General features: G+C 62.9%; 1 protein-coding gene across 3 annotated transcripts; it reads right to left on the bottom strand.

Moving 5' to 3' along the window:
• Positions 1-269: 269 nt before the first annotated feature.
• PKM (pyruvate kinase M1/2) lies at positions 270-20,690 on the bottom strand. 3 transcript variants are annotated; one of them, XM_060175650.1, is made up of 11 exons: positions 20,530-20,690; positions 13,974-14,140; positions 11,572-11,663; positions 8,883-9,014; positions 8,558-8,744; positions 7,990-8,260; positions 6,515-6,665; positions 6,274-6,426; positions 3,566-3,732; positions 1,280-1,461; positions 270-456 (listed from the first exon to the last, which is right to left on the bottom strand). In XM_060175650.1, exons 2-11 carry the CDS (start codon positions 14,125-14,127, stop codon positions 350-352), a joined length of 1,596 nt encoding a protein of 531 aa, XP_060031633.1. In that variant the 5' UTR covers positions 14,128-14,140; positions 20,530-20,690; the 3' UTR covers positions 270-349. The 3 variants fall into 3 exon arrangements, with proteins under 3 accessions (XP_060031633.1, XP_060031634.1, XP_060031632.1); XM_060175651.1 differs by lacking the exon at positions 20,530-20,690 and adding an exon at positions 19,741-19,776; XM_060175649.1 differs by lacking the exons at positions 3,566-3,732; positions 20,530-20,690 and adding an exon at positions 3,930-4,096.
• Between the last annotated feature and the right edge of the window lie 304 nt (positions 20,691-20,994).

The raw sequence follows: 20,994 nt of genomic DNA, 5'->3' as shown, positions 1-20,994 counted from the left end.
AAGCAAAAGACGGGAGCTTCTGGTGTTTTTTATTGAGAGCAGGTCAGGGACACAGCAGTCACAGGCGAGAGGGAGGGTGGAGTGTTGGCGACTGCAGCAGCTAGGCGGGCACAGCGAGGGGGGTGCAGAGCTGCCCCAGGCCCAGCCTCCATGTGGGGTCTGAGAATGGCTTCCTACAGGAACTGAGCAGCATGTATAGGAGAGGAAGCAGGGCCACCCCCGCAGCAGCCCTGGGCCCCGAGGCCCCTCTGCCCTGGCCAAGGGGTCACAGCACAGCCTGGTCCCGCCCCTGCCCCTCTTGCACTGGGGCGGTCTCTGGCCTGCGGGATGGGGCGGGGCACATGGGGGCTCAGGGCACGGGCACCACACGCATGGTGTTGGTGAAGCCCGAGCCGGGGCGCCAGCCTGTCAGCACGATCACCACGTCGCCCTTCTTGAAGAAGCCGCGGGCCTTGCCTGGAGGGAGAAGGCAGGGTGGGGGGTAAGGGTCTCCTGCACGCCTCACTCCCGCCACCAGGGGGCAGAAGCCAGGCCAGCACCCTGTGCAGAGGAGCTACAGCCCCCAGGCACCGGACTTCCAAGGGGGGGGTCCCAGCACCCCCCACGGACATGCCGCTGTGTTCTTTAATTTTTGCATTTTTATTGTATTGCCACCAGGGTTGTTGCTGGCACTACGAATCCTCTGCTCTCAGAGGCCATTCCCACCCACCCCCATTTTTTAATTTGATAGGACAGAGAAAACAGAGGAGACAGGCCAGGCGGTGGTGCACCTGGTTGAGCGCTCACATTGCAACGCACGAGGGTCCAGGTTCAAGCCCCCGGTCCCCACCCGCAGGTGTGTCTCTCCCTATCTCCCCCTTCCCTCTCAATTTCTGTCTTCAATAAACAGACTATAAAAGAGGCAAGATGACACACCTGCACACCTACTTCACTGCTTGTGAACTGTGCCCCTTGCAGGGGGGAAATGGGGTCTTGAACCCAGGTCCTTGTGCATGGTAACGTGCGCTTAATCTGAGGTAGCACTGCCCACCCTCCCCACCCAGTGTGCTTCCTGACGGCATTTCACTGGCACGTAGGGTGACAAGCTCAGCCTGTGCAGACCCTGAACTTGCAGGTGCAGACCCGAGGCTGGGATCACCTCAATGCACCCAGGAACGAGGGAACGAGACAGCAGGGCGAAGCACCCCGTCCTCTGCCCGGGGACCCTGAGAAGCTCCCGGGAGGCCGGCAAGCAGAACCCCCTCCCTGCAGGGAGCCCGCCTGGCCACCCGCCACTCACCGACATTCATGGCCAGGTTCACACGAAGGTCCACGTCCTCAGCCCAGGCGTCCTGCACGGGATCCTTACACAACACCGGGAAGATGCCACGGTACAGGTGGGCCTGCCGGGCCGTCTGGGGGTTGCGGGTCACGGCGATGATGGGGGCTCTAGGGCGGTAACGGGCCACCTGGTGGGCAGACCTGGAGGGGGGCAGATGGGCAGGAGACCCTCAGAAGGTGGACGGGGCTCCCGGAAGCCACTGGGCTTTTTTTTTTTTAACCAGAGCACTGTTCCGCTCTGGCTTGTGGTGCAGGGATTGAACCTGGGACTATGGAGCCTCAGGCATGAAAGTCTCTTTGCATAACCATTATGCTATCTACCCCTGCCCTGGCCCTCCCTTTTCTAGCCTGTGGCTCTGGTCCCTGTAGGACTCAGGCCCCTCTGGGGGGAGGATGACCACCCCCAACAATTGACTTTCACCTCTAACCTTTGCTGTGCTGTCACCCTCTTGCCCACTTCCTGTGGGGCGAGAGACCACCATTCTAGCCACCCTTTCCCTCCTGCTCACTGCCAGAGAGCCAGGCAGGGGGACAGTCACCATCCTGCTGCAGGCGAGGGCACGGTGCCCGGGGGGCCTGGTCTTCCCATCACCTCCCACCCCAGGCCCTGGACAGTCCCAGCAAGGGCGCTCAGGGCCCCAGAGGCACTTCTGAGCTCTGGGGTGCCCTGTGGCTGAAAGGGGTGAGTGGGGGCTCCGGGGGCTGTGAGCACCCCATGAATCAATCCCTGCCAGGTGCTGCAACTGACGGGGGTCAGGCTGGCTGTAGGGTCCCCAGACGCCAGGCCCCCCGCCTTTGAGGCTCGGAGGTAGAAGGGGGGCCTGTGGCCCCGGTCATGAGCTGGCAGCTTGGACTCCACTCTGAGGAGCACTTCGCGGAGGAGACAGAGGTGTTGAGTTGAGAGGCCCTTCTCGGTCCCCACTGGCAGAGGGTTGTCTGCAGGGTCCGCTTCACCGTGAGCCTGGACGCCAGCTCTCAACCAGATGCTCCAAGGGCCGTGGGAGGTGACTCGGTGGCAGCGTGTAGGACGTGCAGGCCTAAGGCCCCGGGTTCGAGCACCAGCACCGCGGAACCTGCCAGATGAGCAGTGCTCCGGTCTCCTTTTTTTCCTTTGTTTAAATTGACTTCGGTCAGGGAGATGGCACAGTGGTAGAAAGGAGGCCTGCAGGCCATGCACCGGGCCGAGTCTACCAGAGCCGAAGTCTGGCTCAGACTGCTTGGCTGCCTAGCTGCAGCCGTGAAGAAATCCCTGGACTCTGTGGTCTGGGAGGTGGCGCAGTGGATAAAGCACTGGACTCTCAAGCATGAGGTCCTGAGTTCAATGCCAGGCAGCACATGGACCAGAGTGATGTCTGGCTCTCTCTCTCTCCTCCTATGTTTCTCATTAGTAAATAAATAAGAATCTTAAAAAAAAAAGCCACTCAACAAACACATCACTGCTGCCGATGGCCGTGACTCTAAGGCCCAGCACCACCCAGGCCAGAGCTCTGGCCCACTTAGTTAAGCACACACATTACAGTACACAAAGACTCAGGTTCAAGCCCTTAGTCCCCAGCTGCAGGGGGAAAGCTTCACGAGTGAGGTGTCTGTCTCTCTCCTTCCCTATCTCCCCCCTCCCAGTTTCTCTCTCCAGTGATAAGTAAATTAATGATCATATTAACAGGGGTCAGGTGGTGGCCCATCCATTACAATGCCCAAGGACCTGGGTTCAAACCCCAAGCCCCCGCCTTCAGAGGGGAAGCCCCACCAGTGGTGAGGTAATGCTGCAGGTGTCTGTCTCTGCCTCCCTGTCTCTTCCTCAAAATCCTAAAATGCAAGGATGGGGCCAGGTGGTGGCACACACACAGCCCAAGGACTCAGGTTCAAGCCCCCTGGTCCCCACCTGCAAGGGAAGCAGGGCTGCAGGTGTCTCTAGCTCCCCTTCCCATACCAATTTCTGTCTCTACCCAATAATAAAGAGAAACATTTGCAAGCTGAAGTGCAAGGCGCTCTCTCTTTACAGCGAGGGAGATGCAGGGCAGCAGAGCCCAGGCCCACGCTGCAGCTCTCCCTCCCGTCATGGTGACGGTGATGGTGACGCAGTGGGCAGGCCCAGCCCGCGGTCTCTGGCCTGTGCGGGGCAGCCGCTCCAGTGCTCCTGCCGGCTCCGTGCGGCCCGGCCGGGTCGGCGTGGGGTGCTCCTGGTGGGTTCTGGCCTCGGCCCGGGGGCAAGGGCACAGGCACGGGCGCCCGGAGCGCCTCCTACCTGCCGGACTTGGTGAGCACGATGATGGCACCGCTGCAGCACTTGAAGGAGGCCTCCACGGCGCCCACGGCGGCGGCTTCGGTGGGGTCGCTGGTGATGGGCGCCAGGCGGCGCAGCTCCTCAAACAGCTGCAGGTGGTAGATGGCCGCCTCGGCCTCTCGGGCGATCTGGGGGGCGACCCGTGTCCCGGGGAGGGACGGGGGACAGGCTGTGTCAGCACCGGGCTGCAGGGGTGTGGGGGGCGGCGGGCCTGGGCGAGGCCGCCTGCATGGGGTCCTGAGCTGCCTGCTGCCTGCTGCCCGGGGCCTCGGGCACCTGTGATCCCGCTCGAGCTTGAGCGGCTTTACCTGCCCTCGGGCCCTACCTGCCGGACTCCGTGAGGACTACCAGGGCGGCCGCTAAGCACTTATAAGAGGCCTCCACGCTGCCCATGGCCATGGCCTCCATGAGGTCGTTGGAGGGGGGCGAGGCCCGCACCAGCTCTTCAAACAGCTGGCGGTGGAACATGGCGGCCTCGGCCTCGCGGGCTATCTGCAGGGGCGGGGGAAGCCAGAGAGGGAGGGAGAGAGACGGAGAGAGGCAGAGAGAACACACAGGAGCGTTAATCAGAGCAAGTCACGCGGGTTATTGAGCTGAGGAGAGGTAGCACGGTGCAAGCCAGCGGGGCCGCCAACTGAGCCGCACTCTGGAGGTGTGGGCTGCAGAGCTCTGGGAGGCAGGCTTGCACCGTGCTGCCCGGGGAAGGCCGGGCCCTTGCTCCTCACAGGGCTGGCAGGGCCCAGCTCAGGCACCAGGCTGCAGTGTTGACGCCGGCTGGTGCCCCACTGCGCGGCCGTGTGAGGAGACGGGGCCCGTGGGAGCTGGCAGATCGATTTTGTGAGACACGTGATTCAGACCCAGTGATTAAAAAGGCAGAAGGAAGGAGTTATTGGAGACACCTGGTCAGAGCAGCCGGGGGAGGGCAGGTAGCAGCGGAGGGTGGGCGTGCATGCGGGGGGAGGGGGCAGCCAAGCACAGCACTGAGGTGGGTGAGGTGGGCGAAGCAGGCAGAGGTCAGATTTCCTCCTGCAGGAAGAGGCGTCAGCAGCACAGGATGGGGACGGACCGACATACCTGTGCCGCCCAGCCTTGCTCCAGGCAGAGGGAGAGTGCAGGGGGTGTGGGGAGGGGCCGTGGGCAGAGTGGACAGGACTGTGGGAGCTGAGGCGTGCAGTGCAGCCAGGCCCGGCTCTGTGCAGCTTGTCTGTCTGTCTGTCTGCCTGCCTGTCTGCAGGGAGGATCTAGGCCTGCAGATGGGGCCCTGGGCCTCGGAGCTCAGGCCTCTCCTGCCTGCTCTGTGGCAGGTGAGGGCTTTGGCTTCCCAGCCAGCAGACCTGGTTCCAGCCTCGGCTCCACAGGGGTGTGTGTGTGTGTGTGTGCGAGTGTGTGTGTGCGTGCGTGCGGGTGTGTGTCCGTCCTGCCCCACTGGGGCCTTATCAAACGCCTACTGGCACAACGGATGCTGAAGTGGCGATCACACCCCGGGCCGGACTCCGAGGCCTCAGGATTGCCGTCACGTGTCCCGTGGTTCAGGAAATCAGGTCAAAGTCCTACCCTGACCTCAGGCCACCAGGCCACACAACCACCCCCAGGGAGAAAAGGGCAGCTGAGGAGACGGGCACTTAGTAAGCAGCCCAGCACCACACAGCAGCATCTAGGATGCCATCGTGCTTCTCCCCTGGGTCTGAGAACCCAGAGTCCAGCATCTGGGCCAGGGAGCCCCCGAGACATCGAGTCTGCTCCGGGGCGCCACTTTAAGCACAGACTGGACAGTGGATGGGCAGGAAGGGGCTCTAGAGGGGGACAGGCCAGGGAGGGCAGCACGAGGGAGGGTGAAGATAGCCCCTGCTGAGGAAGTTCACCTGCCATGTCCACTCCTAGGCTCGGGAGCAGGGCAGGGGGCAGAGGCGCTGCGGAGACAGCTTGCCCAGGGGGCACAGTCACCAGGTACATGGCCCCGGCCAGAGTGCTGGCACCCTGAGGGAGCACCCTGAGGGAGGCCATGGGTGCCAGTGGCTGGGTTCTCCTGCATCCTGTCTTTACTGTAAGAAGTTTCAGCCCCAGGGCTGGATGGTGGCACACCTGGTCAAGCACGCATGTTACCGCGCGCAGGCACCCAGGTGCAAACCCACAGCCCCCCTCAGTGCACTGAATGTGGGCAGGGGAGTTGCTGGAGCGGTGCTACACGTGGCTCTCGGGACCCTACACCCCTCGTCCAGTCTAGGAAAAAGTGAGACACTGGGATTCAACGAGCAACCACTGAGCTCTAGGAAAAAAAAAGGGGGGTTTGTCCAGGAGCTGCACAGGCACCCAGCTCACCCCACAGCATCCAAAGCCCTCACCCCAGGTCCCCGCACACCTGTCACCCATCCTGTCTCTGCACACACCCGCCACCATCACTGACGCCCCTGGCGCGTGGGCCGCGTGCACAGCTGGGCAAAGCAGGCTGGCTACACACCATGCGGGTGGCACTCTGTGCAGACCATGGCTGCCAGGACGGCTCGGGGCCTCCGGGGTCCGTCTCCGGAGAAAATGGGCATCCCCGCACTGGAACTTTTCCAGAACCAAGTGGGCAGGGTCCCCGAGGACTCACAGCCCAGGCCCGGAGGGTGTCGACTCCCCTGTCCCTCCCACCCCTCCAGACCCCCGGCCTCGATGCCCGGACCCACCAAGTGCTGCATCCGCACAGCCTCCAGGGGGTAGTCGCCCTTGGCCGTTTCCCCAGACAGCATGATGCAGTCGGCCCCATCCAGCACGGCGTTGGCCACGTCACTGCCCTCGGCCCGGGTTGGCCGTGGCTTCTTGATCATGCTCTCCAGCATCTGAGGGGACAGGCGGTGTGAGCCGGGCTGGCAGGCCGCGTGGTGTCGGCGTCTGACACACGGGAGGGAGGGAGCCCGGGCCACTTGCCTGCGTGGCGCAGATGACGGGCTTCCCGGCGCGGTTGCAGCGGCCAATCATCATCTTCTGAGCCAGGAAGACCTTCTCGGCGGGGATCTCGATGCCCAGGTCCCCGCGGGCCACCATGATGCCGTCACTGGCTTCCAGGATCTCGTCAAACCTGAGAGCGAGGCAGGGGGACAGGTGACGGACAGGAAGCTGGGCAGAGACCTAGGTCCTAGGGACTGGGAGGCTGCCACCACTCCACCTCCTGGAAGCACCCTTCCTGCGGGCACAGACACCCCCAGACGAGCACACTGGGCATGGCACCAGGGCCCCCTTCACGTGCTGAAGGCAGGAGGCCGGGTGGCTCAGTCTGACCCGGGGGACAGCGGCATCCAGAGGCCAGAAGGGTCACCCCAGTGGGCAGCCGCTCCTGCCAAGGGCACAAGGGCCCACATGGGCTGGGGTTTCGAGCGGTGCTGAACCATAGGACCAGAGAGAGCAAAGGAGGACGGACATCACAGAGTCTGGTGGCCAGGCCCGGTGAAGCCCACAAGCAGAGCAACCTCCCAGGCCCGTCTCTGCACCTTCGTATTTTATTTACTTAGTTGCTTGTGTTTCCATCAAAGGCCATTTGTTGTCAGGGGCTCTGAGCTTCCACCGCTCCCAAGGGCTGACTCTTTACTTTTTTAAAGATAGAGAGAGGCAGCCAGGTAGTGGCGCACCTGGTCACCATGTCTAAGGACCTGGGTTCAAGCCCCACCTCCACCCTACCCCTGTCAATTTCTTTCTGTCGCATCAAATAAAAAAGGAAGACCAGGAGCCATGGATCTGTTGTGTAGTCAGAGGCCCAGCAATAACCCCAGTGGCAAAAGACAGTGAGCCACAACACAGCACTGTCCACCACGGTGCTGCTGTGCGTGGCTGGGGCTCAGGCAGGACAAGGCCTGCCTTCTACCAGGTGAGCTACCTCCTCCTTCCCACTTGCACATCGGAGAGAAAAGGAAGGAGGAGAGGGCCTGGGTGGTGACACACCAGGTAGAGCAAAAATTTTACAATGTGGAAGGACCCAGGATCAAGCCCCCGGGCTGCAGATGTCGCTCTGTCTCCCTACTCCTCTCCATTTCTGGCTGTCTCTATTTAATAAGTAGACAGTAAAAAAAAAAAAAAAAGAAACTGGGAGCTGGGCGGGAGCGCAGCGGGTTAAGTGCACGTGGCGCAAAGCGCAAGGACCAGCGTAAGGATCCCGGTTCGAGCCCCCGGCTCCCCACCTGCAGGGGAGTCGCTTCACAGGTGGTGAAGCAGGTCTGCAGGTGTCTGTCTCTCTCCCCCCCTCCTCTCTCCATTTCTCTCAGTTATCGTTGTTATTGACAGCAATAAATAATGATAACAATAATACAAGTGCAACAAAAGAGAATTAAAATAATAGTAATAAACTAAGTAACAATACTAAACGACCCAGGCCCCCTCCCCCTCCCCCGGGGGGCCAGGCCCTCACACACCTGCGGACGCCCTCGTGGTTCTCAATCTTGCTGATGATCTTGATGTTCTTGCCCTTCTCACCCAGGACCCTGCGGACCTCGTGCACGTCAGCCGCCTTGCGGATGAAAGAGGCGAACACCATGTCCACGTCCTGCTCGACCCCGAACCGGAGATCCTGGACGTCCTTCTCGGACACGGCGGGCAGGTCCACGGCCGCCCCCGGCAGGTTCACACCCTTCTTGCTTCCCAGGGAGCCTCCGTTCTCCACCTCGGTGATGAGGAAGTCTGCGCCTGCAGGAGGGACCGGGCTCAGCGGGGACCCCATAGACCACTGGTCCCACCAGTGTCCTGACCTGCCCGGTGCTTCTCCACTCCCCAGCCCATCATACACTCCCATGTGGTGCCAGGGCTCCGAACCCAGGGCCCTGTGTGTGGTCAGGCGAGTGCTCAGCAGAGAGCTGCAGGGCTCGAACCCAGGGCCCTGTGCGTGGTCAGGCGAGTGCTCAGCAGAGAGCTGCAGGGCTCGAACCCAGGGCCCTGTGCTGGTCCTCCCCGCCCCGTCCAGGCAGCCCCCGGGTCGAGGCCCACCTTTCTCCTTGACCTGCAGGGAGATGAGCCCGTCGTCCACGTAGATCTTGCTCCCCACCTCCACCACCTTGCAGATGTTCTTGTAGTCCAGCCACAGAGTGCTCTCGTCACACTTCTCCATGAAGGCGTTGTCCAGCGTGATCTTCAGGGTGGCGCCTTTCTTCAGCTCCACCTCAGCTGTGCCGCTCTGGGAGAGGAGTTAAGTCCCAGTGAGACCTGGGGGTCCCACTGGGAGCCGCCACCACCAAGGCAGGGAAGAAAGGCCCTGGTCTCCAGGGAGGCCGCCAGGATTGCAACCGTTCCCTGTTCCTCCCCAGACACTCACGCCCTTGATGAGACCGGTCCGGATCTCTGGCCCCTTGGTGTCCAGAGCCACGGCCACCGGCCGGTACAGGATGGGATCTGAGGCAAAGCTCTCGGTGGCTGCCCGCACATTCTTGATGGTCTCCGCGTGGTACTGGGGGCAGAAAGGGAAGCGGCGCTGGGACCTGGAGTGGCCCAGCTGTCCCCACGCACGGCCTGGGGCCTCCACCAGCCCACCAACGACCAAGCTCGGGGGGTCTCAGTCCCGACAGGAAGCAGACCGTCCACCAAGGACTCAGGACTGAGACACACGGGAGAGCTTGGTGTCGGGCGCTGAGCCGGGAGGCCCAAGGGCCCAAGTTCAAACCCCACATCCGTGTGACAGTGCCATGATCTGGGTTCTCTCACTAAGGCATAAAACACCTTTTAAAGATGCACTAAAGGGTTCGGTCATGGTGTGCTGGTAGATAAGTCATCTCACTCAAGCAGGTCTGCAGGTGCCTGTCTTTCTCTCCCCCTCTGTCTTCCCCTCCTCTCCATTTCTCTCTGTTCTATCAAACAACAACATTAATAACAATAACCACAACAACAATAAAACAAGGACAACAAAAGGGAAAAAAAAGAATGCATTAGAAGCAGACAATCAAGAGAGGCAGCCATGCCCAGAGTGAAGCAGGTCTGCAGGTGTCTTTTTCTCCTCCCCTCTCTCTCTGTCCTATCCAGCAGCTATGACAATGATAACAACGACAACAAGGGCAACAAAACGGAGGAAATGGCCTCCAGGAGCAGCGGGTTTGTAGGGCGGGCACTGAGCCTAACCCTGGAGGAAAAAAAAATCAGAAGGGGCCAGGCAGTGGCACCCCTGCCGAGCAGACAGACCTATGGTGGTGAAGCAGGGCTGCAGGTGTCTCTCCTCCATCTCCCCTCCCCTCTCAAATTCTGTCACCATCCAGTAATAAATAACATTAAAGTAAAGTAAAAATGGACACCAGGAGGGAGTAGACAGTGCAATGATCGTGCACAGACTGTCCTGCCTAAGGCTTCAGAGCCCCAGGTTCAAACCCCCACCCCCCAGCACCACCATAGCCCGAGGTGAGCAGGGCTGTGGGGAAAAAAAAAAAAAAAAACACCAGAATGCACAGTGGTTGGAGCACAGGCCTTGCAGGCTCGAGCATGGTCCCGGCATCACACGTGCCCGAGCATCACTCGGGGCCTTCTCCCCCTCCGTCTCCCATTGCTAAGAAGAGAAAGAAAACATACACACAGGGAGTCGGGCGGTAGCTCAGCGGGTTAAGCGCACGTGGTGCAAAGCCCAAGGACCAGTGCAAGGATCCCGGTTTGAGCCCCCGGCTCCCCACCTGCAGGGGAGTCGCTTCACAGGCGGAGAAGCAGGTCTGCAGGTGACTGTTTTTCTCTCCCCCTCTGTCTTCCCCTCCCCTCTCCATTTCTCTCCGTCCTAGCCAATGACAGCAACAACAACAATAATGGTAACCACAACGATAAAAATAAATAAATAAATAAATAAAAAGGGCAACAAAAGGAGAAAAAAAAAAGCGGCCTCCAGGAGCAGTGGATTCGTCACCACCGAGCCCGGGCAATAACAAAAAAAAGGAGAACATACACACAGAAGACCTTCCTTTTGAATGGGAAGGGCAGGGTCAGTACTGAGTCAATACTGCCGCTGGGCACCAGGGGGCGCCCCTGTGCAGTGGTGGCTGAGCATCACTCATGACACACCAAGGAGAGTCCTGGCCTGGGGGCCAGGTGGTGGCGCACTTGGTTGAAGTGCATATGTTACAGTGCAGAAGGACCCAGGTTCGAGCCCCCTGTCCCCACCTGTAGAGGGAAAGCTTCACAAGTGGTGAAGCAGTACTGCAGCTGTCTATCACCCCCTTCCCTCCTCCCCCTACCCTGGGTAGGGCAGCCCCGCCCGTGGGCCAGGACCACAGAAAGTCCTTGGGGCCCCTCTGCCCTAGCCGGAGGGGGCCTGCAGGCTGAGAGTCCCTGGGTGGTGACATTTAGAGCCCAGGCCTGTGACATTTGGGGCATTTATAGAGCAGGGGCTCAGAGTCTCCTGTTTCCACGAGACGGGACGCACCCCTCGGGCCTCTGCCCGGCTGTATTTTTAGACTAAACCTGACACCAGCCTGCAAATGCCAGAGGGCAGCTCTTCTCGGGGCCCCACAGGAACCAAGTGGGAGTGGAAGCTGGGCAGTGGGAGGTACCTGCCTGTCTCCCCGTGGGCGAGGCCCGGTTCCCAGCCAGTCTATCTCCCTCTCTGCATGAAATGGCAGCTGACAGTGGTCTGGGAGGTGGCACAGTGGGTAAAGCACCGGATTCTCAAGCATGAGTTTCTGAGTTCAGTCCCCGGCAGCACACATACCAGAGTGATGTCTCTGGTTCTTTCTCCCTCTCTCATCTTTCTCATAAACAAATAAAAGAAAAAAAAGTAGCAGCGGAGAACCACACAGGTGAGGTCCCAGTCCCTCTGCAGGGAGGTCACCTCGACCTGCACTCACTCAGCCCGGGGTTCAAATGTGGAAAACCACCCAGTTCCAGGGGTCCCTCCACATTCTGCTCTGGAGCTGGGGGAGTGGCCCAGAGTTGGGGGCACAGCACTGAGCAACAAGGTCCTTGCAGGAGGAGAGGGGCCTGGATGGAGCCAGGATGGAGAACAGTGTGGGGTGGGGCTGTCACCCTCCCCCACACACCTCATGACTGCCGTGAGAGAAGTTGAGCCGAGCCACGTTCATGCCAGACTTGATCATCTCCTTCAGGGTGTCCACCGAGCGGGAGGCGGGGCCTGTGGACAGAAGGGCACCAGTGGGTGCACTCAGCACCCTCCCGAGTGCAAGGAGGCCCTGCCACTCCAGGGGTTCATAACTCCAAGCCTCCCACGTTTGCCCCAGATATACAGCTCTGACTCCCAGCACATGGGGGTGGGAGGCTGGGCAACCCTTCCTCCATGGGGCTCCCTGGGTGCTGTGCTTGGTGCTAGGAGAGGAGACACCCCACAGCCCTGCCCACCCTCCATGGGCTCCCTGGGTGCTGTGCCTGGTGCTGAGAGAGCAGAGACCCCACAGCCCTGCCCACCCTCCATGGGCTCCCTGGGTGCTGTGCCTGGTGCTGAGAGAGGAGAGACCCCACACCCCTGCCCACCCTCCATGGGGCTCCCTGGGTGCTGTGCCTGGTGCTGAGAGAGGAGACACCCCACAGCCCTGCCCACCCTCCATGGGCTCCCTGGGTGCTGTGCCTGGTGCTGAGACAGGAGACACACCACAGCCCTGCCCACCCTCCATGGGCTCCCTGGGTGCTGTGCAGGGTGCTGAGAGAGGAGAGACCCCGCAGCCCTGCCCACCCTCCATGGGCTCCCTGGGTGCTGTGCAGGGTGCTGAGAGAGGAGAGACCCCGCAGCCCTGCCCACCCTCCATGGGCTCCCTGGGTGCTGTGCCTGGTGCTGAGAGAGGAGACACCCCACAGCCCTGCCCACCCTCCATGGGCTCCCTGGGTGCTGTGCCTGGTGCTGAGAGAGGAGACACCCCACAGCCCTGCCCACCCTCCATGGGCTCCCTGGGTGCTGTGCAGGGTGCTGAGAGAGGAGAGACCCCGCAGCCCTGCCCACCTTCCATGGGCTCCCTGGGTGCTGTGCCTGGTGCTGAGAGAGGAGACACCCCACAGCCCTGCCCACCCTCCATGGGCTCCCTGGGTGCTGTGCAGGGTGCTGAGAGAGGAGAGACCCCACAGCCCTGCCCACCCTCCATGGGCTCCCTGGGTGCTGTGCCTGGTGCTGAGAGAGGAGAGACCCCACAGCCCTGCCCACCCTCCATGGGTTCCCTGGGTGCTGTCCATGGTGCTGAGAGAGGAGAAACCCCACAGCCCTGCCCACCCTCCATGGGCTCCCTGGGTGCTGTGCCTGGTGCTGAGAGAGGAGAGACCCCACAGCCCTGCCCACCCTCCATGGGCTCCCTGGGTGCTGTGCAGGGTGCTGAGAGAGGAGAGACCCCACCAGCCCTGCCCACCCTCCATGGGCTCCCTGGGTGCTGTGCCTGGTGCTGAGACAGGAGACACACCACAGCCCTGCCCACCCTCCATGGGCTCCCTGGGTGCTGTGCCTGGTGCTGAGAGAGCAGAGACCCCACAGCCCTGCCCACCCTCCATGGGCTCCCTGGGTGCTGTGCCTGGTGCTGAGAGAGGAGAGACTCCACAGCCCTGCCCACCCTCCATGGGCTCCCTGGGTGCTGTGCAGGGTGCTGAGAGAGGAGAGACCCCACAGCCCTGCCCACCCTCCATGGGCTCCCTGGGTGCTGTGCCTGGTGCTGAGAGAGGAGAGACCCCACAACCCTGCCCACCCTCCATGGGCTCCCTGGGTGCTGTGCAGGGTGCTGAGAGAGGAGAGACCCCACAGCCCTGCCCACCCTCCATGGGCTCCCTGGGTGCTGTGCAGGGTGCTGAGATAGGAGACCCCACAGGCCTGCCCACCCTCCATGGGCTCCCTCGGTGCTGAGAGAGGACAGATCCCCGCACACACAGCCCTGCTGGGGGGCTTGAACCCAGGGTTCTTGTCTGCCTGAGGACACTCAATTCAAAAGCCCTGCAAGCTGCCTTCTTGCCGAGAAGCCAGCGTCACACCTGACCCCCATCTGCACTATCCGGAGCCTAGCTTACACCCGACCACAGGACCCTGCAGCCAAGCGGGGGACCAGGTCCAGAAGCTCTGCATCTCTCCATCCTCTCTCCCTCTCTCCTGTACATGTATATATATCAACGTGAATTTAAAAACCTTTAAAGAAACCCATCTTAGCACAATAAAGTCTCCAGCACTGCTGAGTCAACCTATTTTCCAGACAGAGACAAACAAAAGGAACACAGCACCAAAGCTGACAGCCCTCAGCCCTGCCTTCAGCAGAGAAGGCGGCGGCAGCAGCCGGCTCTTTATCACCACTTTCTCAAACTCAAATGCCTGGGCCCAGTTTCCTTCATGAGCGTCGATCACCAGGGTTTAACTTTTCCCCAGAGTCCAGCCCAGCTCTGGCTCGAGGCAGCAGGGAGACCCGGACACGAAGGTCCCTCTGCTACGCCCCAGCCAGGGTCCAGCGCCTCCCCGTCCCCTCACCGATGGTACAGATGATGCCAGTGTTGCGGGCGGTGATGGGGGCCGAGTCGATGTCCAGGCGGCACATGTGCTCCAGGAAGGTGTCGGCCATGGCGGCGTGCAGCTGCTGTGTCTGGATGAAGGCGGTGCCCATGTCACTGTGCGGCTTAGACATGATTCCCAAGGGCCTGGGGGGGGGGGGGAGAGGGCGTGAGGCCGGGCACTGGAGATGGGTCAGGCCGGGCACAGGGGACCTATATCCCGGGCACGGGCCCCGCCCACCGCACGTCACCCGGTCCAGCCAGCACGCTCTGGGCACGTGCAGGGGCCCCGCCAGGTGCTGGCTGAGGCCCAAGGGTGGGGCAGGAACTTCGAGAACATGCCGGGACAGGAAGCTCAGTCACCCCACACGTCCTCAGAAGACACTGACGCCGATCTCCTCAAGGCACACAGTGGCCCAGGCGTGGAGTGCCTGGCCACTGCAAAGCTTCACAAGCACCCCAGCAGCTGTGACGGTGAGGGCCTGAACTGGCTCTTCAGGCAAGCAAGGAGCCCCAACCCCAGGAAGTCTCTCCCGGACCCACCCCCACACAGAGCGTGTCCCAGCTGACGGGCCCATCATGAAACCCATCCCTGGACAGAGGGCAAAGTCCCAGGTGGCACGGCTCAGCTGGAGTCTGTCCCACACAACCCAGGAGCTAGCTGGGAGGACTTTCTGGTCCCAGTGGCCCTGAGTCCAGGGCATGGCAGCTGCTGTCATCCCCTCTGCCTCCCTGCCCTGTGTGCCAGGAGGCTGCCTCCCCCCTGCCATGCCTCCCTCATGTGCCAGAAGGCTGCCTCCCCCCTGCCATGCCTCCCCCATGTGCCAGAAGGCCGCCACCCCAGCCATGCCTCCCCCATGTGCCAGAAGGCCGCCACCCCCGCCATGCTTCCCAGCCCTGTGTGCCAGGAGGCTGCCTCCCCCTGCCACCCCTCCCCCATGTGCCAGGTGCCCTCAGACCCATCTGTTCCAGGTGATTAGGCAGCAAGGTCGCCAGCCGGGCCTGCCCCGCCCTCCACCCGCCCTCATTACTGTCCTGCTCTGCTCAGCCATGAGATGGCTACTCACAGCAGGCTGGAAAAGCTTCTGGACAGCACCTGAGGGGCACCCCGTGAGCCAGGACGCCCACCCCCATGGCAAGCTCAGGCCTGCTCCCACCTCAGTCCAGGCCCACAGGGAACCCCACTACCCCCTGCACCCCGGCTCCTTGGCCCCTATCAGAGAAGGTGCATGTGGGACAGGGAGCTTCAGTCCTTGCGGACTTCAGGCAGCCCTCAGCCGCACAGTAGGACACCTGGCGAAGGGCCCCACTTGGGGGCACTCCCTGATCCCTCACCTAGCCACAGCTTTGGAGGACCTGAAGGCCTCTGTCAAAATCCAAGTTGAAACTGAGCCCCACCCTGCCTCAACCCTAACCCCGCTGCAGGCTGGCTGTGGGAGGCGGCGCCAGGTGGCGGCCCTGCTGTGCTGGGGACGGCGAGGAGTGGCCTTCCCGGCTCCTCCAGGGCCGGGTGGCCATGCCGGCTCCTACCTGCCGCTCTCAGGGCCCGGGCCTCCGCTGACATACTGGGCATTTCTTGGCTCGGGGTGGCTGCGCGGCCCCACCTGCAGAGACCGCTCGGAGCTGAGGAGGGTCTGCCCTGCGGAGCTGTACAGGATGCAGGTCAAAGCCCAGTGTGGCCTCAGCTCTGAGGCCGACAAGGCGTGTCTTCCCTCTGAGCAGGTGTCCCCAGAGCCCCCACACACCCACCTCCTGGGAGCGGCCACTGGCTGAGGCCAGAGAGGGGAACAGAAACCCCCAGGCCAAGGTGATCTTCGCCTGTCCCCACCTGCGGCCCGTGAGGCCCAGGAAAGCCTCCCTTCCACTGTGGACCCACGGAGCTGCTCTCTCCCATCCTGTCCCCCACTTTCATTGCTGGGCTCAGCGTCCTTAGAGGATGGGTCTCCCCCAGGTATCTTTTTACGACAGAGACAGACAGATGTAGGAAGGAGAGAAAGAGACACCTGCAGCACTGTCCCACCACCCCTGAAACTCCCCCACTCCAACCCCCATGGGGGGGGGCTTGAACCCAGGTCTTTGTGCGTGTAGGGAGTATACGCTGCTGGGTGCCGCAGCCCAGCCCTCCCACATTTTATGAAGAAGAGATTAAATGAGACTCGTAGGAAAGGCCTGGAAACTAATTAGCAAAATGAGAAGCCTCTGCTTCCTGGGCTCACAGCCTTTCTCTGTTAAGCGAAAGGCTAACTGATGGGCCTCCCAGACACTGAGGGGTGAGAACAGACACGGGCCCTGGGGGTAGCCGGCGTGGAGCCCTAGTGCTGGCTTCTGCCTCAGAGAAACAGAACCGTGGGGCTTGCAAGTGCCACCCTGGGGCCCTGCAGCACCTCAGAGAAAAGCTGTAAGCCGCCACGGGATTCTAGGCCCCGGACCCCTCCCCACCGAGGCCAGGCCTCCCCCAACCCCCACACACCTGTCCCTCTTCAGGGCAGAGCAGAATCTGCAGGACAAGGACTTCTCAGCGCAGGAGTCCCACCCCTGGCCCCAGGTCCAATTTCACTGGGCAGCAGCTCTGCCTCCCCAAGGAAGGAAGCTGAGGTTTCCCCCCCATCCCCAAAAAGGGAAGTGCCAGGAAGTGTGAGAAGCTGAGCTGGGGCACTCAAGCCGCCATCCTAACTTCTCAGCTGCCAGCCCAGCCCAGCCCAGCCCAGCCCAGGGGAAGGGAACAGCCTGCCTGTCCCCAAGGTCAGCCTTCCAGCCCCAGTTTCTCAGAGCTGGGCTGTCCCTCCCTCACCGCAGCACCCAGGCCTTGGGCACGCACCCTGCTGGACACCCAGTGCACCCTCCACCCAGGAGACATACCAAGCAGAGCCCACCTGCGGGCCACAGTGGGAGCCCGGGGCCGCCCACATCGGCACCACAGGCCAGGCTGGGGCCCTAGAAGCCGCAGAAGTGCCCTGCTCAGAGCCATCTGCCCCAGACACCAAGGGAGCGGACAGGAAGGGGCTCAGCTGGTGCCTGAGCCAGCCTTGCCTCCCTGAGGCCGCGGCCCCAGCTCCCTGCTGTCCTGTCAGGGCTGGACACTGCTCTCCGCCAGCTCTTCAGGGAAGAGAGGTGACTAAAGTCCCTGAACAGCGGCCAGGAAAGTGGCAGTGACAGCACAGGACTCACCCTAGGCTCCATCCTCAGGACCGCACTGTCACTCTGAAGTATTTTTACCTCACTTTGTTACTAAAGCTGAGGCCAGTGCCTTCTGCCGCCACCACCCTGGCCGGGACCCACGGTCTCTGTGAGGAAGAGGCCAGCAGCCTGCAAGACGTCTTGGAGAAGGGCTGGTCCAGGGTGCTAAGCACCCGCTTACCTGCAGGCCCAGGTCACACCAGCAAGGGCAGCCGCCCACCTGCAGGCTCCAGCTAAGCCCTGACTCAAGTCCACACTCACCAGAGTGACACTCTGGTTTGTTCTCTCTCTCTCTCTTCCCTCACTCTGCAGAAACAAACACACCTGGTTCTCTTCTCTATCAGAGACTTGGAGGTGACTTAAACCCCTTTCAAGCCACACCGTGAAATGAAAATGACACTAAAACACATCTGAAAGAGTGTTTCCCAGAATGCCACATGGTGGTGCACCTAGTTAGTTCATACAGTGTGAAGCACAGGGACCTGAGCAAGGATCTGGGTTCAAGCCCCCAGCTCCCGCAGGGAGGAGGCACTTCACAAATGGTGAAGCAGGTCTGCAGGTGAGGAAGAGGCAGGTATCTTTTTCCTGCTCTGTCTCCCCCTCCTTTCTCCATTTCTCTCTATCCTAGCAATAAAATGGAAAAACTGGCCACTAGGAGCAGTGGATTCCTAGTGCCGGCAGCGAGCCCCAGTGATAACAACCCTGGAGGAATAGAAAGAAAGAAAGATAGATAGATAGATAAAGGTTTCCCTGCCTGAGCCCAGATACCCAACAGCTAAGTAGTTTCAGGAAGCGGAAAGAGGATGCAACTTCCTGGGGCTGCCTCTTGGGGTCCTCACAGGGCTTTAAAAAAGAAGGGGTGCAGGGTTGAGGGTAGACAGCACAATGGTTATACAAAGAGACTCTCATGCCTGAGGCTCCAAAATCCCAGGTTCAATCCCCTGCACCACTATAAGCCAGAGCTGAGCAGTGCTCTGGTAATAATAATAATAATAGAGGAGGAGGAGGAGTGCAGAGACAGGTAGCTCTATAGAGCAGACCCTGCCAGGCTCAAAGCCCCAGGTTCAAGCCCCACTACCCCTGCAGGTGGAGGGGGTGCGCTGACATCTCTCCCTCACCCTGAAATAAAAAAGCACAGAACAGAATCAGGTCTGGTGCGACACATGCACTGCCCACACTGCAGAAGAGAACCAGGCAGGAGAGATCAGCGATGGTGGCAGGGGGGCATGGAGCAGCACCCCCCCACTAAAGGGGGGCTGGAAGGCTGCCTCCTCCAGGTCCCCACACCCCTGAGCTGACTCTGCATTTCTCAGCTTGGGGGGGGGGGGCTGAGCCGCTTAGCACAGCCTCTCAGGGCTCCGGCCCTCACCCCCTCCACCCCCCCTCCACCCCGCTGCCAGGAGAGGGCTGAGCAGGAGCTTGCACTGCAGGCTGCGGCTACGTGCAGGGCGTGCAGAGCGGGCAGGGCGGGCAGGGGCGGGGCTGTGGCAGCCTCCCTCCTCCCCTGTGGGGTCTCCTCCCTCCCTGAGCCCCAGCCAGCAAGCAGCTCTCCTGCCCCGACCACCCACTCTCCCTCTGGACGAGACCCTCCCCCCACCTGGACCCCACTAGTAAAAGAAGTGTTTGCAGAACTGAGCAGAACCCGGGGCCCTAGGTTCAACCCCCAGCACCACCATCAGCCAGAGCTCAGCAGGGCTCTGGGCTTTCGGTACTTTTACTTACATTATTATTCTTTACTTATTTAGCCAGAGCTCTGCTCAGCTCTGGCTTATAGTGATGAGGGGCACTGAAGCTGGGACCCTGAAGCCTCAGGCCTCTACATCGCGTTATGCTATCTACCCCTGCCCTCTCTCCTCTCACTGAAACGAATAAAAGGCGAAGTGACAGCACAGAAGGCAGCCTGTGGGTAAGCAGTGGTCTCAGCCCCGGCCGAGGTCCGCAGTGCCCTTCCTCCCCGGTGCAGCACCTCCGGCCTCGCAGGGGTGCGGGCAGTGAGTCAGCCACGGCCGAGCGCCCTGAGTCACTTCCCCTGCCCGCTGGGGGCACAGGGCACACGCCCAGCCTGTGTGTGGGGCAAGAGCCTGCAGGTGGAGAAACGGGCTGCCTCTTGCTGTGCCCTCACCGCAGGGCCCCCACCCGCAGGGCTTGGAGTGCGGGGCGCCCGCCCTGCTGCGACTGTGGGTGGGGGTCTGGAGCCGGCTGCCGCATTCAGGGAGAGTCGGGCCTCCACCCACCTGAGGAAGAAAAAGCTCTGGAAGGCAGACAGGTCCACGGGCCGCGCCATGTCCCCTGCCACCCCCGGAGCGGGCACTGCCTACATCCCGCGCCCCGCAGCAGCCCCGGTCCCCGCAGCCCGGAGCCCCGCGGCCAGCCTGTTGGGTAACAATGGCCCAGCGGAGGGGCCACACCCTCCTGGGGGCTGAGCCCCCACCCGACCCCCACCCCATCCGTCAGTCCGACGGGAGCCACGTGGAGACGGACCGACCGACCGACCGCGTGGGCGGCGGCCAGGCCCCTTGCGTCCCCGCAGCCCCGGGACTCGATTCAGGCACGAGCGGCGCCCCCAGCACCTGATTCCAGGTGGTTCCCAGGTGCGACCCCCCCCCCCGGAGGGGCTTTCCCGGGGCTCCACACGACCGGGACTTCCCGCACCCCCAGCCCCGCCCCGTGGGGGATGGGCGGCCCCGCGCCGAGGGGACGCGGCGGACGTGACCAGGGGGGGAGGGGCGGGAGCGCGGGCAGGGGAGGGGGCGAGGGCGGCATGGCGAAAAGCACCCAGGAGGGGGGCACAGCAGCCTGGCGGAGGAGGGTGTGCGAGGAGGCAGCGGGTTAACAGGAAGGAAGCGGGAGGGCAGCGGGGTCTGGGGCCTGTGCAGCGGGGCAGCGAGAAGCCCCCGCCCGGGTGGGGGGGAGAATGGCGGGGTCCAAGGAGCCGGGGGGGGGGGGGTGCGGGATGCAGGAGCCGGGTGCGCGGGGAGCAGGAGAGGGAGGCCCAGGTTGCGGATGTGCGGGCTGGAGGGAGGCCCGGATCCCGGGGTGCGGGGGCTGGAGGCCGGGCGGGGAGGCCGGATTCCGGGGATGTGGTCGCGGGGTGCCCGGGGAGGGGGCGCGGGGAGCTGGGAGCCCGGGGAGGGGGCGCGGGGAGCCGGATGCCCGGGGAGGGGGCGCGGGGTGCCGGATTCCGGGGATGTGGTCGCGGGGTGCCCGGGGAGGGGGCGCGGGGAGCCCGGGGAGGGGGCACGGGGTGCCGGATGCCCGGGGAGGGGGCGCGGGGTGCCGGGAGCCCGGGGAGGGGCGCGGAGAGCTGGGCGCCCGAGGGACCCAGGGCGCGACGCCGGGGTGCAGGCCGCGGGTCTCACCTGCGGACGCGGTGCACGTGGGCCGGCGGGGCTGCGGACGGCTGTGCGCGGTGCGGACGCTCCCGGGGGCGCAGCTGCAGTGGCGGCGGCGGCGCGGGCCCGAGCTGATCCCCGCGATTCCTCCGCGGCCCCGCCAATCGCGGCGGCTGCTGGCCCGGCCCCGCCCCGCGTCCGCGGCGTCCGGGGGGGGGGGTAGCGCGATGGCGGAAGGACACGCTGACCGCGAGGACGGAGCCCCCCTCCTCCGCGCAGACACCCGGGCGCCGCCGCCTCCCGTCGCCGCCGAGTTAGAACCCGGGTGGGGACGCGGCTCGAACCCCGGGCTCCGGGGGCTGCCTCCCACGTGTGGGCTCCCCCCCAAGGCCGTCCCAGCCCCTCGGCGACCCCGGCCCGGGGGGGGGGGTGTCTTTGTGCCCCGATCCCGCGCTGCGGTCCCGGGCCACGTGCTCCGGCGGTAGAGACCCG

The sequence above is a fragment of the Erinaceus europaeus genome, chromosome 16, assembly GCF_950295315.1.
Source record: "Erinaceus europaeus chromosome 16, mEriEur2.1, whole genome shotgun sequence".
In the NCBI taxonomy this organism is placed as follows: domain Eukaryota; kingdom Metazoa; phylum Chordata; class Mammalia; order Eulipotyphla; family Erinaceidae; genus Erinaceus; species Erinaceus europaeus.
This window is presented reverse-complemented; position numbering and strand designations above follow the sequence as displayed.

Excerpts from the sequence above, each read along its gene's own strand:
- PKM (XM_060175650.1), bottom strand. The coding sequence starts at position 14,127 with ATGTCTAAGCCGCACAGTGACATGGGCACCGCCTTCATCCAGACACAG. Across the intron at positions 3,733-6,273 it reads CTGTGCGGATGCAGCACTTG|ATCGCCCGAGAGGCCGAGGC; the intron begins GTGGGTCCGGGC and ends GTCGCCCCCCAG. Across the intron at positions 1,462-3,565 it reads GTGCTCACCAAGTCCGGCAG|GTCTGCCCACCAGGTGGCCC; the intron begins GTAGGAGGCGCT and ends GCCCCCCTCCAG.